Source organism: Geotrypetes seraphini, chromosome 1 (genome assembly GCF_902459505.1).
Source record: "Geotrypetes seraphini chromosome 1, aGeoSer1.1, whole genome shotgun sequence".
Lineage (NCBI taxonomy): Eukaryota > Metazoa > Chordata > Amphibia > Gymnophiona > Dermophiidae > Geotrypetes > Geotrypetes seraphini.
In genome coordinates this window covers 243,263,421-243,282,868 of record NC_047084.1, presented here as the reverse complement: position 1 = coordinate 243,282,868, position 19,448 = coordinate 243,263,421, and the positions used below count along the sequence as shown (strand labels likewise).

Sequence of the window (19,448 nt, the reverse complement as noted above, 5' to 3'; positions counted from 1 at the left end):
CCGAGTCAGACCATAGGTCCATCATGCCCAGCAGTCCGCTCCCGCGGCGGCCCCCCAGGTCAATGACCTGTAGTGATCTATTACTCCAGAGCATTTTGTCTTGTATAGTAACCCTCTAATTGTACCCCTGGATTCCCTTACCCCTCAGGAATTCGTCCAATCCCTTTTTGAAACCCAAAACCGTACTTTGCTCAACCACCCCCTCTGGAAGCGCATTCCAGGTGTCCACCACCCTCTGGGTAAAGAAGAACTTCCTAGCATTTGTTCTAAAACTATCTCCCTTCAATTTTTTTGAGTGTCCTCTAGTTCTTGTTGCCCCCGCCAGTCTGAAAAATCTGTCTCTCTCTACCTTCACTATACCCTTCATGATCTTATAAGTTTCTATCATATCCCCTCTAAGTCTCCTCTTTTCTAGGGAAAAGAGCCCCAACTTCTCCAGCCTCTCAGCATACGAGAGGTTTTCCATGCCCTTTATCATTTTTGTCGCTCTTCTCTGGACCCTCTCGAGTATCGCCATATCTTTCTTTAGGTACGGCGACCAGTACTGGACGCAGTACTCCAGATGCGGTCGCACCATTGCCCTGTACAGCGGGAGGATAACTTCCTTGGTTCTGGTAGTGATACCTTTTTTGATAATGCCCAACATTCTGTTCGCCTTTTTTGAGGCCGCTGCGCATTGTGCTGCCGGTTTCATTGTTTTATCCACCAAAACCCCCAAGTCCTTTTCTAGGTTGCCCTTTCCCAATGTCATCCCCCCCATCATGTAGTCGTACATCAGGTTCCCTTTCCCTATGTGCATAACTTTACATTTCTCCACATTAAAACTCATCTGCCATTTATCTGCCCACTCACTCAGTTTGTCTAGATCCCTTTGGAGTTTTTTACATTCCTCTACAGATCTAACCTTACCGGAGAGTTTTGTGTCATCCGCAAATTTTATAACTTCGCACTTTGTCCCTGTTTCCAAGTCATTAATAAATATATTGAATAGCAGCGGTCCCAGCACTGACCCTTGTGGGACGCCACTTGTGACCCCTTTCCAGTCAGAATAGTGTCCCTTTACTCCTACCCTCTGTTTCCTGTTTGCCAACCAGTTTTTGATCCATCTGTGTATGTCCCCTTCCACCCCGTGGTTCCACAGTTTCCTTAGAAGGCGCTCATGAGGTACCTTGTCGAAGGCTTTCTGGAAGTCTAGGTATACTATATCTATGGGGTCACCTTTGTCCAAATGTCCGCTTATCCCCTCGAAGAAGTGCAGTAGGTTTGTTTGGCAGGATCTTCCAGTACAGAAACCATGCTGGCTTGTTCTCATCAGCTTATTTTTTTCTATGTGCTCACTGATACTGTTCTTGATCAATGATTCGGCCATCTTCCCCGGAACTGAGGTCAAGCTGACCGGTCTATAATTCCCCGGGTCGCCTCTGGTTCCTTTCTTGAAGATAGGTGTAACATTTGCTATCCTCCAGTCTTCCGGTATTACCCCTGTTTTCAGGGATAGGTTACAAATCTGTTGCAGTAACTCCGCTATTTCGTTTCTAAGTTCTCTTAGTATTCTTGGGTGAATTCCGTCCGGGCCTGGCGATTTGTCAGTTTTTAGCCTATCTATCTGTTTGAGTACGTCTTCGAGGCTTACTTCCATGCACGATAATTTTTCCTCTTGGTCCCCCTTGAAGAATTTTTCCGGTTCCGGAACATTGGATGTGTCCTCTTTTGTGAAGACCGACGAGAAGAACGTGTTTAATCTGTCCGCCACTTCCTTTTCCTCCTTTACCACTCCTTTCCTATCCCCCTCATCCAGGGGTCCCACTTCCTCCCTCGCTGGCTGTTTCCCTTTCACATATCGAAAGAAAGGTTTAAAGTTCCGTGCCTCCTTTGCAAGTTTCTCTTCATATTCTCTCTTTGCTGTTCTGACTACGCGGTGGCATTCTTTTTGGTGCTTCCTGTGCTTTTTCCAATTTTCCTCAGTTTTATCCTTTTTCCATGTCCTGAAGGATTTTTTCTTATCTCCTACCACCTTCTTAACTTCTCTTGTTAACCATGCTGGGTCCTTTGCTTGATTCTTTCTGCCCCTTTTCTAAATCTGGGTATATATCGGCTTTGCGCCTCGTTCACTGTGTCCTTAAAAAGGGTCCAGGCTTGGTCCACCGTCCGTGCCTTTCTGGTGCTGTTCTTGAGTTTTCTCTTTACCATGTGTCTCATGGCATCATAGTTCCCTTTCTTGAAGTTGAACGTTGTTACAGTGGTTCTCTTCCCCTTTGGCATACTTAGTTCCACTTTGAATTGGATCGTGTTGTGGTCACTGTTCCCTAAAGGTCCCGCTACTTTCCACTTCTTGGGCAGGTCCTCTCAGCCCATTAAGGATTAAATCCAGAATAGCTGCCCCTCTCGTTGGTTCTTTGATGAGCTGTTCCAAGTAACAGTCCCCTACAGTCTCTAGGAACTCCAATTCCTTTGAACAATTGGAAACTCCATGGCTCCAGTCTATCCCTGGGTAGTTGAAATCTCCCATAACTATGGTGTTAGCGTTTTTACATTCTCGCCTCAACTCAGCTCTCAGTTCTTCATCTATTGCTTCTGTTTGTCCGGGCGGGCGGTAGTACAGCCCCATCTTTATCTCAGTTCCCTTTCTTCCTGGTATTTTAACCCATATTGATTCCAGTTGGTCATTAATTGTTGGTGTGTCCACTCCGATCGAATGAATTGTATCCGTTACATAAAGTGCTATTCCTCCTCCTTTCTGATGTGTCCTGTCTCTTCGGTAGAGCTTGTACCCTGGTAGTGCTGTGTCCCATTTGTTGTCCTCGTTCCACCATGTTTCCGTGATTGCTATGATGTCTAGGTTCTCATCTTTGGCCCTGGTTTCTAGTTCCCCCATTTTGTTTGTCAGGCTTCTTGCATTAGTGTACATACAGTTTAAGTCTCGATGGATTTGTTTTCTTGTTGGTTTCTCTTGCGATCCATTTTCCTTTCCGTCCCCTTCTTGTTCTGCAGACTTTTGTTTATTGTCTCTCTTGTCTTCCTCCTGTGGGGCGTGGTGTGTTTCTTCATTACGTTCATTTTCTTCTTCTTGCCCCTTGTTGACTTCCCCATGTAGTAGATTCCTCCTATCCCTTTCCTGATTTGTCTGGCTCTGTTGGTATTCCATTGCTTGTTTGACGTTGTTGGTGTCTTCCCTGCACTTTCCCCACTCAGTATCCTTTTGGGATACTGTCTTCCGAATCATCAACATCTGGTTGACTGTCGGCTTTCCCCTTCCTCTCAGTTTAAAGCTTGCTCTATTCCTCTCTTGATGTTGCTTGCTAGTAGTCTAGTTCCCGCCGTGCTCAGGTGTAATCCATCTCTCCTGTAGAGCTTGTTCTTGCCCCAGAACGTTGTCCAGTTCCTCACGAATTGAAACCCCTCTTCTTCACACCATCTCCTCAGCCAAGCATTTATTGCTTGTAGTTCCGTCTGCCTCTTCACATCAGCCCTCGGTACTGGTAGGATCTCCGAGAACGCTATCCTCTGTGTCCTCATCTTCAGCTTCCTTCCCAAGATCATGAATTGTTCAGTGAGTGCCTTCCGGCTGTAGTCTCTCCTGGCGACATCATTCGTCCCGACATGGACCATCACTGCCGTCTCTGCTCCCTCCAGGATCCTTTCGATTCTGTCGATGATGTCCCTGGTTCTTGCTCCTGGGAGACAGGTCACCAGCCGATCCTCTCTCCCTCCTGCTATGTGACTGTCCACCTGTCTCAAGATCGAGTCTCCCACCAGGATTGCAGATTTCCCTTCTTTCAGTCTCCGCTGTGGTCGCATATCAGTGTCTTCGGTGGCACTCATTTCTTCTCCCTCTAGGTTCTGATAGGATCCTGCTTCTTCCTCCTGCGAGTACCCTCCATGGGATCCTTCCTCGTTCATGTCGGATAGCTCGTGTCCTTCGCTCAGCTCATCCTCCTTGTGCGTGCTATGCTCGGGTTCTTCTTCTACTCTCCTGTAGGCATCCTCAATGAACTTCTCAAGTTCCATGACCTGTTCCTTGAAGTGCCTCTCTCTCGTTGGGTAATCGGCTGTCAGGAATGGGTCTTCTGAGATGTAGAGTCCCTCTAGTTCCTGGATCCTGTGCTTCAGGTGACTGACCTCACTCTTCAAGCTCTTCAGTTCCTGACATCGTTCGCACACATACAACTGTCTCCCCGAGGGGAGATAGTCGTACATGTGGCAGTCCGTGCAGAACACTGGGAAGCTCAATCCCTGGGCTCCTTCAGCTTCCATGCTTGTCCGCCTTCTAGAGGTTCGTATGCTCTTTGCTTGCGCACTCACTCTTGATCCTGGCTCTTCTTGATCCTCTTTGTCCTCTGCTTCCTTCCACCTGTCCTGTTCTTTGTAGCCCTCTCTGCCTGTCAGAACCTTTTTGCTTGAGTTTGTCTTTTCTTAACCCTCCACCACTGCCTTCAGCTTTTGTGAGTTCCCCCTGTTACCTCTTGGGTTTGTCTCTTTTATCTGTCTTCTGTTCTTGCTGCTACACTCTTGTGCTCTCTGTGCCTGTCCTTTATCTGTCTTCTGTTCTTCCTGCTACACTTCTATGCCCTCTGTGCCTGTCGCTACTCTTTTGTTTTGTGTGGGTGCGGCCTCCCTAGACCTACCTGTTTTCCTGTCTTTAGTGCCTTCTGTCCCTCTTGCTTCTCTTGTCTGTATGCGGCTTTCCTCCTTCGCCCTTGTTACCCTTTCCCTGTGTGCCTGCTACCACTTACCGTGCTGCCTCTCCTTGTGTTCTAGGGTGTAGCGGTCTGGCTCTTCTTACGGCTCTTCGCAAAGGCGCTCTCGCTAAGGCGAGCGCCTTTGCCGCTCGCCTTCGCCGCGCGCCGAACGGCTGTGCGCCGCTGGCTCCCTTCCTGTTAAGGGAGTCCGGCGCCGACGCTGGTGATGACGCGGTGCGGGTGGGCAGAGCTAACTCTCGCCGCTACCCGCTCCTCGTTCCCACCGTGTCCTGCTTCCTCCTGCTTGCCTACCTCTCTCCCAGCTCACTCCTCCTCAGCTACCGCCTGCTCTGCCTGCCTCCACGCGGTCTAGCTTAGTTCTTCGCGCCGCTGGCTCCCTTCCTGTTAAGGGAGTCCGGCGCCGACGCTGGTGATGATGCGGTGCGGGTGGGCGGAGCTAACTCTCGCCGCTACCCGCTCCTCGTTCCCACCGTGTCCTGCTTCCTCCTGCTTGCCTACCTCTCTCCCAGCTCACTCCTCCTCAGCTACCGCCTGCTCTGCCTGCCTCCACGCGGTCTAGCTTAGTTCTTCGCGCCGCTGGCTCCCTTCCTGTTAAGGGAGTCCGGCGCCGATGCTGGTGATGACGCGGTGCGGGTGGGCGGAGCTAACTCTCGCCGCTACCCGCTCCTCGTTCCCACCGTGTCCTGCTTCCTCCTGCTTGCCTACCTCTCTCCCAGCTCACTCCTCCTCAGCTACCGCCTGCTCTGCCTGCCTCCACGCGGTCTAGCTTAGTTCTTCGCGCCGCTGGCTCCCTTCCTGCCTAACTTTTAGTTGTGCCTAGAACTGGCCTATTTCTTGGGCGCCTCCAAAATAGGTTCCGCTCAGCGTGATTCATTAAACAGCACCCAATTTTACTTGAATCGCGCTGAACAGTGCCTAATTAGGCACCTAACTTTTGGACGCTTCTTATAGAATTTGCCCTTATGTGATAAGCGCCTATCTTTTGTAGAATTTTGCCTAAGAAGAGAGATGCCTATCTCCCAGTTATTTTATTTTTTTCAGTTATGAGCTTGTTACAGGTCATAATTAAGAGCAAACAAAACAAAACTGCAGATCTGTACAAGACGTAGGCAAAATTTATTGTGACAAAATAATTATATGCAAACCCTTTTACCAATCAAGGGGCCCGACACGGTCCGTGTTTTGGACAAACCTTCGTCAGGGGTCCATGGTAAAAAAGGATAACAAGAAAAGTCACAAAAAATTGTAGAGTAGCAGCAAAGTGTTAGCGACGTCAAGATACACCAACTTTTGGCGACGTTTTATTGCAGTCGGTGTATCTTGACGTTGCTAACACTTTGCTGCTACTCTACAATTTTTTGTGACTTTTTTTGTTATCCTTTTTTACGATGGACCTCTGACGAAGGTTTGTCCGAAACACGGACCGTGTCGGGTCCCTTGATTGGTAAAAGGGTTTGCATATAATTATTTTGTCACAATAAATTTTGCCTACGTCTTGTACAGATCTGCAGTTTTGTTTTGTTTGCTCTTGGTTGGTTTTTTACTGGAGTTTAGGTTGGAACCTCTCTTTTCTCCTTGTTTTGTTACAGGTCATAATTAAGCCAATTTACTAATTAAGTTAGGCGCCCACCTTTTGGCGCCTATTTATTTAGGCACCTCTTATCAAATTCTCCCCTTTAGCCTGACTTTTGGCACCAAATTTACGCCTGCTGAAACCTAGTATAAATGCTGGCACTCAAGTTATTGAGTTCTGAGTGGTGGCGATGAGGATCTTAAAAATCTTTGCAAAGGTTGCTATAGTAGCGAGAAAAATTGTTTCTAGCTAATTTAGAGTCTGAACAGTTTAAGCTTCCTTTGATATATTTAATAGAATAGTGCAATTGATTGATTGACTCAAGTTAGGTGCACTGACCCAGTAATCTATAACTACATGCACAGATGCCCCTGACATACCCATGACCTCCCATGGCTACACACCCTTTTGATATAAGATACCATAAACAGAATTTGGGCCATAGTGCTTAAGTTGTGCATGCAAATCGGTGTGACTAGCCAATTTGTGCATGCAACTTAATTGTTTAACAAGCCAATTAGTATCGATACTTGCCAATTACAAACATTATTGGCACCAATTAGAATTTATGTAAACAACTTTCTAAGCGTATTCTATAAAGTGGTGCATGTAAATTCTAGTACCCAGGGGACATGGTCTGGTGAGTAGCATGGGGAGTCATGGGTGTTCTTAAAAGTTAAACAAGAAAAACCAACCAAGCCTGCAGTGAAAATGTGAAACCAAAACAAAACTGCATGAAAATGGTGGTTCATAGTGCGGCGATTCAGACAGGAGATTTCCAAGCCTGTTCTTTTTTGTGTTTATTTTATCCAATCTGGTTTTCTGATACATCAAGTGCCACCATTTGGGACCCCTGAGGAAGGAGTGTTTCTTCGAAACACAGACCGTGTCGGGTCCGGTCCACATGAATATTTGGACCAGTTTTTTTGTAGTTTATGTATTTGTTTTATATATGTTATATATGTTTTTAAGATTTTTGCCAATTTTAATAAATTCCTGTACCCTATACATTTTCCTGCAGTTTTGTTTTGTTCTTAAAAGTTAGGCACACTGTTGTAGAATATGCCCGATCCGTGCACAACTTAGGCGCAGGTATGCAGTCCTGGTTTTCATTGGCATAAATGCCTCCACCTAAATGTTAGTCACTCAAATGCACACTAAGCGTGATTCTATAAACTGTGCCTATCTCTGGAGGCAGTTTACAGAATCGCACTAAGGGCTCCTTTTACTAAGTTGCCATAGCGGTTTTAGCGCATACCTAGTGTGCACTAAATTGCCGCGCGCGCTAGATGCTAGCGCTAAAAACACTATCGCAGCTTAGTAAAAGGAGCCCTAAGTGCTGACCTTTACCCCTATGTGCATAAAAGTATGCATGGTGGTAAAACAGGTGTAATGTATGCAACATTCATGTAGGTGTGTTCTTGGGCAGAGTTTAAGTGAAGCATGGGTGAAATTGTGAAGTACGACTGCTACTACTACTTATCATTTCCCTAGTTCTGAAAGGCATACGCAGCACTGCACATTTAACATTCAATAGACAATCTCTGCTCTGAAGAGCTTACCATCATTCCCCCATAAAATACATGTATTGTTGTGTATTGTGCCCATGTACATTTTTACATTAGCTTTTGAGCAGTTACAAATGTTCCTGGCATCTGTCTAGTTGTGACCTCTGCCAGTTTACCTCTGCTATTTTATAAAGACTTATAGGTGCCTATGTATCTATATTTTGTTTTCCAGATATGTTCATTAAGTAAAGTATATTTATTCAAGTCAGTGTCAACTCATGATCCTATGGATAGTTGTCCTAAGTTGTGTTTGGTCTTCAGTCAAGTGACTAGTTTTTTATAAAGGGGCATCCATCCATAGGCTGCTGTTATTGTATTGATCCATGGCAATGCCAGTCGTCTTCTTTTGCAATGACCTTCATCCTTGTCAAGTATGATGTCTTTCTGTAATGATCTTTCTTTTGCATAATGTGTCCAAAGTATGAAAGTTCTATCATTTCAGCTTCTAAGGAAAGCTTAGGTTTGATCTCCCCCCAGTACTGATTGATTTGTTCTTTGGACAGCTCACAGTATACACAGTATTTTTCACAAACAATATGATTCAAAGGAATCAATTTTCTTTCTGACTTGCTTCTTCACTGTCCACCATTTACATCCTTATGCATTTTTGAAAATATCATATCTTGGATAAGTCAAATCTTTATATGCAGAGATATATCACTATACTTAAAGATCTTGTTTAGGTCTTTCTTAACCATTCTCTCAAGCGTGGCACGTCATTGAATTTTTTGATTTCTGATTGCTTCTTTATTGATTATTGATCCAAGCAGGTTGACAGGGGGCTTATTTGCAAAAGAGAAAAACAACCTGTTTGACTACCTTAAGATCATCACATGCTATCACACCCAAAACTCACTCCTCTTTCATGCACGCTTAAACTGTACCATTACCTTGGGATTTTGGAGCCCAAATGCATGTCCTTGAAAATCTTAGGTACCAAATTTCAGACCATTCTTCGAACTTCACTAGGTCCTTCTTCATGTTGTTCATACTATCGGGGGGGGGGGGGGGTACTAGTGCTACCTGATTCTCCAATGTGAATCAATTCACCGATTGACTTCAGTGAATTGATTTGTATTCCCCATGAATCGTTCTCACTGATTCAGTGACCAGCCCTCCCCCCATTGAGGCCTGACATATCTCCAGGGCCTCCTAAAGCTACAGCAGCGGCGATTGGTGGGTAGATGCAGAGCTTTGAGCAAGCTACCTGGTGAGCAGGCCACAAATAGCCTGTTCATAACTCTCCTTTTCCCGCCAGTTATCACCGCTGCTGCTGTTGCTTTAAGAGGCCCAACGGTTTGTCAGATCTCAGAGTGGGGGGAAGGGGGTCGATCAGGAAGTGCCGCATAGGGGGATGGGGAGACATGGAAAGCTGCTGCACAGGGGGGAGAGGAAGAATTGTTGGGCATTGGGTGGAGGAAAGGAAGGGAGACATGAAAAAAAGAAGTAAAAAGGAGTGAGAGGGAGAAATCCTGCATGTGCATGGAGAGAGAGACAGAAATGTTGCACATAATAATGAATGGAGGAAGGGAGAGATGCTGCATGGAGGGGAATAGAGAGGTTTGACCCAGTACATAAAGCAGGGGGGAGAGAGAAAGAGAGAGAGAAGAGAGATGGTAGACAGTGGGAAAAATATGTTGGATATGGTAGTAGAAGGGAAGGTATAGAGATGGAAGATGGTTGTTGAGCACCGAGAAAGAAGAAAAAGTCAACAAAAAGGTAGAAAAAATAATTTTATTGTCTATTTTGTGATTACAATATGTCAGATTTGAAATGTGTATCCTGCCAGAGCTGGTGTTAGCAAGCATGAGCTAGGACCTAACAGAAAGAGGAAAATATAAGAATTGCCGCTGCTTGGTCAGATCAGTGGTCCATCCTGCCCAGTAGTCCACTCACGCGGTGGCCCTCAGATCAAGAACCAGTGTTCTAAATGAGTCCAGCCTCACCTGTGTATATTCCAGTTTTGCAGAACTTGTCCAACTTTGTTTTGAAACCCTGAAGTGTGTTTTCCCCTATAACAGATTCCGGAAGAGCGTTCCAGTTTTCTACCACTCTCTGAGTGAAGAAGAATTTCCTTATGTTTGTACGGAATCTATCCCCTTTCAACTTTAGAGAGTGCCCTCTTGTTCTCCCTACCTTGGAAAGGGTGAACAGTCTGTCTTTAAAAATTTGTAGTTCGCCCCTTTTGCCTTTTGTACCAGTTTGTAATAGAATGTCAAAATTTGTCTATATTATCTTGTTTTGTCCTCCCCAATTTGTTAATTGTTATTTTAAAAACAATTGTTTTACGCATTGAAATATATGATATTGCGTAGATAACAAATCCCAATAAAACTTGAAACTAAGTCTATTCCCTTCAGTATTTTGAACGTTTCAATCAAGTCCCCTCTCAGTCTCCTCAGTCAGTCATTTTTGTTTATGCCACAGCACAAACTTGGGGTTGGAGAGGGCAAAGGGTGGGGGTAGGGGGTGAAAGGCTACAAAATAAATCCTCAAGGACGTTTAAAAAACAAAAAACTATCTGATTGGGCAGGAAAATTGAATCGAATTGAAAATTTTTTCTCTGAATTGGGCAGCACTAGTGTGTACTCTATTGCAGATTTTGGTATCAGCTGCAAAGAGGCAAATCTTGACTGACAGCTCTTCTGCAATATCGCTTACAAAAATGTTAGAAAGAACAAAGTGATATCTGTTGATCACTACCCTCAGTCGCCTTCCACTCAACCAGTTCCTGACCCATTCTATCGCTTTGTGGCCCATACCAAGGGCACTCAATTTATTTATTAGACACCTATGTGAAACAAAGTTGCTAAAATCTAAATACACCACATCTAGGGCATTTCCTCTATCCAATTGTCTGGTCACCCAGTCAAAAAATTAGATCAGATTTTTCTGACAAGACCTGCTTATAGTGAACCTATGTTGCCTCAGGTCCTGTAATCTACTGGATTACAGAATGTCACTAAACTATGTTTTAAAAGTGTTTCCATTAATTTACTTACCACAGAAGTCAGACTTACTGGCCTAATATTGTAGTAAGATAATCAAACTAATACTGCTTTATCTAGTAATTTAAACTTCCAATTTTTAAAACACAAATATTAGGCTCTTAGGTGGAAATTCCATAAACAGCGCCTAAACTTAGGTGGTGGTAGGCATCCTACCGATGCCTAAGTTAATTGAAAAATGCCATCTGAAATGGCAAAAAATGGCAGTGTTGAAGCACCTACCAACACCTAAATAAAAGACAGCGGGAATCATGGCTAGGTAGCCGCTTTAGACCTTGGAATGCCAAAGTAGACTTGGCCAGTGCCGGAAGTGGCATTAGGCGGGCTAAAGCAGCTACCTAGCTGCGATTCACACCAAGATAGGCAGCTGAAATGTAGGCCTGGAAAACCCTGGCCTACATTTCAGCCGCCTATCTTTGCCACTAGACCGCAGCAGCCATAAGCTGATCATGGCAGGATAATTTATCCCCAATCAGCTGAGCCGGCAGGGCTCCCTGAAGAGTCCTGCTGGCTCAGCTGATTGGGGTGGGGTGGGGGAATTTCCTTGCTACAATCAGCTGAACCAGCTGCGATGGATAAAGGACCCCCCCTACACACACGCACAATTGGCAGGAGGGATGCCCACTCCCTCCTGCCTGACACTTGAAATACCCCTCCAACCGTGATTGACAGGAGGGATGCCCATTCGCTCCTGCCACTCAAACTCCTGCCACACACACACCCAACCGCGATCAGTGAGAGGGATGCCCACTCCCCCCTGCCTGACGCCTGAATTATTGACACACAACTTCCCCCAACCTCAATAGGCAGGAGGGATGCCCAATCCCTCCTGCTGCTTCCCCCTCAATCCCTAACACCCCTCAACCACCAAAACTCCCCAAATCCCCTACTCCAACACCCCCAAACCCCAATATCCCACTCTGGCATCCTAAGCCCACCTCGACCCCTGTACCATTGGCCCAAATACCTAGGTATCCAGGCCAATGGGAGTCTTAGACCCCTTCCAGTGTATCCCAGGATGCATCAGGAAGGAGGTCTAAGGCCCTGATTGGCCCAGGTGCCTAAGGCCCCACCTTTGGGTGGGTCTTTAAGTGCCTGGGACAATCAGGTGTGGTATTGTGGTTTGGGGGTGTCGGGGTGTCGGGGTGGGGGTTCAGGGATGTCAGTGGTTGGGGGACAGGTTTGGGGGACCAGTGATAGAAGGGAGTGGGCATCCTTCCTGCTGATCATGGTTGGGTGGTGTCAGGCGTCCAGAGGAAGTGGACATCCCTCCTGCCAATTGGGGCATCCTCCCCTCCCCTCCCCCCCGATCACCTGAGCCAACAGGACTCTTCAAGGAGCCCTGCCGGCTCAGCTGATTGGGAATAAATTCCCCTGCTGTGATCAGTTTATGGTGCTGAGGTCTAGCAGTAAAGCTAGGTGGCTGAAATGTAGACCAGGGTTTTCCAGGCCTACATTTCAGCTGCCTATCTTGGCTGATTAGGCGTGATTCTGTAACCGATGCTGTCTAGTGATTGACACACAATTGGCAGCCATTTTTAAGGTGGTTGCTGTCATGAGGGTTGGTTACAGAATCTGCCTGTTACTGTATAAACTTTAATACTAATTGTATATAAAAAAAAAGTTAACTGCCCTGTTTTTTGCCTTTCTGATAATAGAAAACTGAAGCTTGTTGAGGATTTTTTTTCTTCTCATTCTGTAATAATACAAAGCAATGTTTCTCAGTTGTGATTTTCATGATGTAAGTGTTTCATATCTCAACTGAGAAAAAGAATCAAAAGGAAAGCATCAATCAATAGAACTTTTTCAAAGAATCTCAGTTACAGGAAGCAGTACTGCTTTTTTTCACCTTCATGCCCTCAAAATTATGAATTATTTTTAATTTTTTTTTTTGTATTTGTATATCGCCTCTCAAGGTTATCTAGGCAGTTTACAATCAGATACTCAAGCATTTTCCCTGTCTGTCCTTATGGGCTCACAATCTAATGTATCTGGAGCAATGGAGGATTGAGTGACTTGCTCAGGGTCACAAGGAGCATAACAGTATGAGCTTAAATTGTTTAAATAACCAAAAATACATATGTGGTTATCATAATCAGCATCTTGGTCACTTAAAACCTCATAGATTGCAAAATGCTTTCCTCGGTCCTACAATCACATAGAAAAATGGGGACCTTTCTTATCTTGATAGCTCATATAATGCATCTTTTCAACAAAAAGCATCACGAACGACAAAAGATGGCAGGTTTCACCAGAGCCAATATGGCTATGCTACAAGACACTCTTGCCTCTCGTTCTCAGTTCAGCAAATAAAAAGAATAAGAATTGGATTTCTTCCTTTTATTTTTGTAGGGTGTATTTATTACTTACAACAAATAACTTTGAGTTTAAAAAGAGCAGAAACATTCAGGTGTGTTTCAAACGCCAGCAGCTGAAGGAAAGAAGTTTTGCCTTGTAGTGGCTAAGGCCAGATTTGCTTGAGTGCTTTCCCTATTGCAAGAGCTGTCCCTTTATGTATTGCCCAAATGATTTAGAAGAACCTGTGTCAGGAATGATTTATCCATTGACAGCTAAGGATAATAAGATATGAGCAAACATACAGCTCACCCTTTTTACAGATTAACCTGCAGCCTGCATTAGGCAAATTTGATGGCATTAAAAGATTTTGCCAATTTGTCTGGAAACAATTTCTCTTTTCTGTTGTGTTAGGGGTAACATTTCATGCCACTCTACTAATTTAAACGGCTTTGATAAATTGTCTGGGAGGTTAGAGAGTTGTACTGTAGGTATATATTAGCGCTTTAAAATAAAAAGGCTATTAACTTAATTGTTGGAGGAAATTAATCTGTTGAGACTGAAAGGGCTGGCAAGACCTCCAGAGAACTCAGTTGTTTCATTGTCCCACTGTGATATTTAGCGCAAGGTTTAGGAAAGAAAGTAGACGACTTCACTGCTCTTTCCAATAGAGACAACAGCCAGTGCCATCCGATATAAGGTATCTACTATAGAGGCACCTGGACAGGTAAAGTTTGCTTAGAGAGCATCATCCTATAACTTTTCATTCATTCATTTTCATGACCAGATGTAAGCTTGGGTGGGGTTGGTGAGTACCTAGATCAGACTTTTTTTTTTTTGTTTTAATTCTTTATTGATTTTCAAATTTTGACAGTGCAATACAAATATATTAAACATGAGCATTATACATAACGTACTTAAAATACACAAAATTAATACATTACCAATCCTTTCTCCCTCCCTTCCTCACATAACTATTACACTGCACATGCATATATTATTACAATATTATACAGCAGACTTTGATTAGAAATCATATACAGTATGCATGCTTTCAAATCGTATATGCGTGCTTTCTCTAGTAAAGAACACTTCGCAATAATGGTCATGTATCTCTCCTTTTATTAGATTTCCTTACACATCCAAGGAGGGGGAGGGAGGGAAATGTATTTTGAGAATTAAAATTACTTAATTATAATATTGTAATCACATAATATGTCTTATTGTATTAATAATTAGGAGGAGGGTGGGAGAAAATGATTGTTTTATGTATTACTTGTGTAATTAATAGTGTGTTTTATGCAGTTTTATGTTCAATTAATTGTATTGCACTGTCAAAGTTTGAAAATCAATAAAGATTAAAAAAAAAAAAAGAGTGGAGGGGGGGGGAGTTTGAGAGTTTGTTCAGACAATCCCCTTCACACTTTTCTACCTCAGTCTTAGGAAGTTACCTTCATCTGCTTTGGCTCAGGTCATATCTTGCTGCTGTTCCGAGTTTATTGTTTATTGAAAATGAGAGATTAGAGTTGCCCCCTATAGTTTGCTGAGCTATAATGACCCAAAACATCTGACCCCAGGGTGCTAGAGTTTGTTGAGAGCCTGAAGTTGGGAAATATGTTCTCAAAGGGCCAGCTATTAGATCCAATGAAATAAAATGTGTATTTCTTGTCCCTGTGAGATTCAACTTGACATGCATCACCCCAAACTGTATTTGCTGTATGGAATGTTTTGAAGTCTGCTAAAAAAGAAATGAGGGCATTCAGAGAAATGAGCATACATTTTTTATAACTTAATACTTAAAGATTAATAATGCATGGAATGGTTTTGCTGAGTTTCATGTAAGGAAGACGAGTTGTTTCGTCATGGCAAGGTAACTGCATGGGAACTGCTGGAAGTAAGTAAGCTGGGCAAAAAAAAAAAACGTCCTGAAAAAGGTTGTGAGAGTGGCAAAGTAGAACTCTCTTATTCAACGCAGCCTCAGTGGAAAGGGTGAATGTAACTGAATGTGTAGGACAGTTTTGCCTTTTTTCATTTGGTATAATTGCAGAAGGAAACTGCCTTGGTTTAAGCTAAAAGGTAGAGTCTTTTTTTTTTGCTCTTTCTTGCCAAAGATAGTGACATTAACATGCAGCTGGGCTTCTCTGATAAATGGATTCTGTTAGGTCACCAAGGGGATACATGTGACATTAAGTGATTTACAGTCCTTTAGCTTAATGAAATTGTTTCAGCGAGATGACGCTGAGAGCTTTTAATGGATAGCTTTTCTTGATGTAATGAAATTGCATTCCTTTGGCATTTAATATAAGGTGCAGTTATTATTTACTGGAGCTCTCCCAGAGCTGCTGTTTGGTGCAGACAGTTCAGAACATAAAGAGATTTCAGTGGCAGCGTCAAGGCCAGAACGGCGTGTGACATTTTCTGGAGCACATGAGAGTAGCTGGCGAGAGCATTTCAGATAGTGCGGCCTAGCTGCATAGACTCATCGAGAGGCTTTCTCAGGCATCGCCGCTGCTCCCGATCCTCTATGATGCTGATCCTCCTAATCTGTTTAACAGGCAGCTGGATTACAACCAGATCAGCTGTATCGAAGATGGTGCGTTCAGAGCTCTGCGTGACCTGGAGGTGCTGTAAGTACTGCTTTCATCTATACCTCTAAAAGAAGAGACATTCTATCTAGACAGTGATTTTAGGAATGAATGCTTATCTGCTTGCTGCAGTCTTGCTGTCTCCTCAGTGTGCTGAAAAAGCTGTTTTGAAAATGAACTTGGATGTGCTGTAAAATGATTTTTTTCTTTTGCTTTCTTCAATTTCATCTGTAGCAGGAATTAGAGACCATATAAGCCTATTGTTCTGTCTATAGAGAAAGAGAATAAAAAGATAAAATGTGTGTAATATAATATTTCTTTAAACAGTTCTTGATTTTTTTATAACTATAACTGGCTTTCCTATCTCTTTAATACGCTTACCATACTGTATATTTGACCTTTTCTTATGATGGGGGGGGGCCCTCATTCATTAGGACAACGGTAAAATAAAAAATCCTGAGTTTTCTCTCCCAACAGCTGATGTCAGTCACCAACCGGAGCCAAACACTGGGTAAACTGTGACTTTAATGCTCTGAAAGCCATGTACTGTTGCCAGGCCATGTTAATGTTCCTTTCTCTTATGTTTTTGGCAGCTGATGAGCATTTGTTCCATTACAGTGGTCAAGGAGTGCAATCTCACATTGCTTTCTGCACTTTTCCCCTCTATGTGGAAGCTGTTGTTTTCTGGCAAAATAACCTACAATGACATTTAATCTTTAAACAGAAATTCTGGTGAGAGTCTGGGGCGAAAGGAAAATTGTAACAAATAGCACAGAGCATGCATTTTTGAGATATTTTTTTCTTTTTCCGTTCAAAGCCTCACTTTCTTTGGTTATCTTTTTATCTGGGAACCAAGTAAAATGATTTTTGTGTCTCTCTGCAAAATGCTTTAACCATCTCTAGGCTCAAAAGTCAAATAAAAAGTGCCAGGCTTTATTCAGCAAAACATTTCATAAATCAGTACCATGATATATATATATATATATATATATATATATATATATATTTAAAACAACTGTAGAAACGTTAAGACATTTACGCACAAAGTAGAGATATGGTATGAAAACTGTATTCTATAGGATGGCAAGGTTTTTTTTTCTCCCTGCTACCCCTTGCACTGTTCACACAATGGTATTTTTTCCATATAAATTCAGTATTAATATGCCCTATTTCCTGAATTCCATTTAAAATAGAATTTTTCCCTTGTTGGAGCGTAATTGATGGAGGGATATTTTTTTTTTAAATACCTTGTGTACTCTGTCGAGGTACCTAATACCATGTGATCTATGTTTCCCAAGGGCAGGTAACAATTCTCTACTGGAACTGTAGAGTCATGCCAGAAGCAGTCAAGAGCAGGGTTGTTGTTTTTTTTAACTTTTGGCTGCAGGTACAACTTCCACATGAAGGGTATTAACCTGATATTTCCAAATCATAGTATATTTATCCATGCATTTTTAAAGCAGTCTTGTTTAATGATAATCCATAGGGCATAGCTGCTGTAACAGACAAATGATCATCAAAAATTTAGTTACAAATCACATGAAATATAGTTTTACAAGTGAATATGGGCCCCCCCTTTTTTCTCTGCTTTCATTTAGGGCCCCTTTTATCAAGCTGCCCTAGAGTGTTTTTAGAGCGAGCCTCCAAAGTAAATGTACCAACTCACAGAATTCCCGTGAGCATCAGAGCTGGCCAGCACTAAAAACCTCTAGCGCAGCTTGATAAAAGGGGGTGTTAATTAGAAAATTTGGTTATTGGTGGGTTCATAATAGCAGCGTTTCGGTTCAGCAGCAGAGCCACCCTCAGCATGCTGATTGGTCTAGTAGAAAATAATGCTTATTTATTTTATTTATTTATTTATTCAATTTTCTATACCGTTCTCCCAGTGGCGCTCAGAATGGTTTACATGAATCTATTCAGGTACTCAAGCAGTTTTCCCTATCTGTCCCGGCAGGCTCACAATCTATCTAATGGACCTGGGGCAATAAGAGGATTAAGTGACTTTCCCAGGGTCACAAGGAGCAGTGTGTGTTTGAACCCACAACCTCAGGGTGCTGAGACTGTAGCTTTAACCACTGCACCATTCTAGAAATCATAATGTATTAAAAGTGATCCAAGAATAGGACAATCAAGCCATTGTGACATCACTGATGAGTTTGGCTCTCAGGCATTGGTGGAATTAGGCATTATGACATCACAATACCAGCTCTGGTTACCAGAGACAGAAACGTTTCACACTATTTATTTATTCATTCAATTTTCTATACTGTTCTCCCAAGGGGGCTCAGAACAGTTTACATGAATTTATTTAGGTACTCAATCATTTATCCTTGTCTGTCCCAGTGGACTCACAATCTATCTAATGTACCTGGGGCAATGGGGGGATTAAGTGAGTTTCCCAGGGTCACAAGGAACAGCATGGGTTTGAACCCACAACCCCAGGGTGCTGAGGCTGTAGCTTTAACCACTGCGCCACACTTTATTTTATTTATTTCTTTAATTAATTTTATATCCCGTTTTCCCCAACGAGCTCAGAACGGGTTACATGTTAACATAACATAAAGACAAACGGTTACGGGTTAACATACACAGTGGGTTATAGGTTAATGTACATATTAAATAAACAATTGATCACGTTTTTAATAATAACCATGGTATTATAACTGCATTCATAAGTATTTTAATATTTCCTTCATTCCAAATACAAACTTTGCCTGTAATCTCTCTGAAGTTCATAAATCAAAAAATAAAAATAAAAATCTATTGCTCTTACAATCTGATTGATTGAACGAGGGGGTGCTGAAAAGTACTCAGCCCAACTAAGAAGAGAATGATCTGGTTCAATCATCGATCTGAAGCAATGCCAGAAACAGAATTTTGTTTCTGCGGATTGGCGCTTAACGAAATAAGATAACACTCTTTTCAGCTACAGTGGCAAAATAATGCTCAGAATTTAGGAAGTTGGTTGGTTGGGCTGAGAACTTTCCAGCACCCTCTGGTAATCTCAGTGAAATATTATTATGGTACCTTACATAAGAGCCCTGATTTAAATCATTAAGCAATATGCTGCCTTTTTTTAGAAACAAGGTTGCAAATCTTAATGTTGGCGGAAAAAAGGTGCTTAGATATTATGGGGCAGATTCTATATACTCCACCTAAAGTTAGGTGCCTATATTGGCGTGCCTAGCTGATGCAGATGCCTATCTTAATTAATTAATAGGCTTAATTGGTGCTGATAATTGGAACTTAAAACACCTCGTCATTGACTTTAATTGGGCATAGTTGAAACTTGGGCACCTAGCTCAAAAAATAGAAACATGATAAAGACCAAAAGGGTCCATCCAGTCTGCCCATCCGCAGTAACCATTATCTCTTTCGCTCTCCGAGACTATTCCAGGCTTTCTTGAAATCAGATGCAGTCTCCGTCTCTTCTGGGAGACTTCCATGCATCTACCACCCCTTCTGTAAAAAAGTATTTCCTTAGATTACTCCGCAGCCTATCGCCTCTTAACTTCATCCTGTGCCCTCTCATTCCAGAACTTCCTTTCAAATGAAAGAGACTCGATTCATGTGCATTTACATCACGTAGGTATTTAAACAAGTGTCTTGTTGGATTTGGACGTCAGTTCCTTGTCTTCACTTCAATGCCAGAAATGTGATTGCAGTAAGATCGTTGCGTCTTTGGATCGCGATCCTGGTTTACATCAACAGTTGTGAAG

The 19,448-nt window shown here is 42.9% G+C and overlaps 1 protein-coding gene across 1 annotated transcript in view; it reads left to right on the top strand.

The window, feature by feature from the left end:
- SLIT2 (slit guidance ligand 2) overlaps nt 1-19,448 on the top strand; it is an 846,763-nt gene that overhangs the window by 560,206 nt on the left and 267,109 nt on the right. The window contains exon 6 of the mRNA XM_033948663.1: nt 15,700-15,771. Coding sequence (XP_033804554.1) covers nt 15,700-15,771 — 72 coding nt within the window. The remainder of the gene's footprint in view (nt 1-15,699; nt 15,772-19,448) is intronic.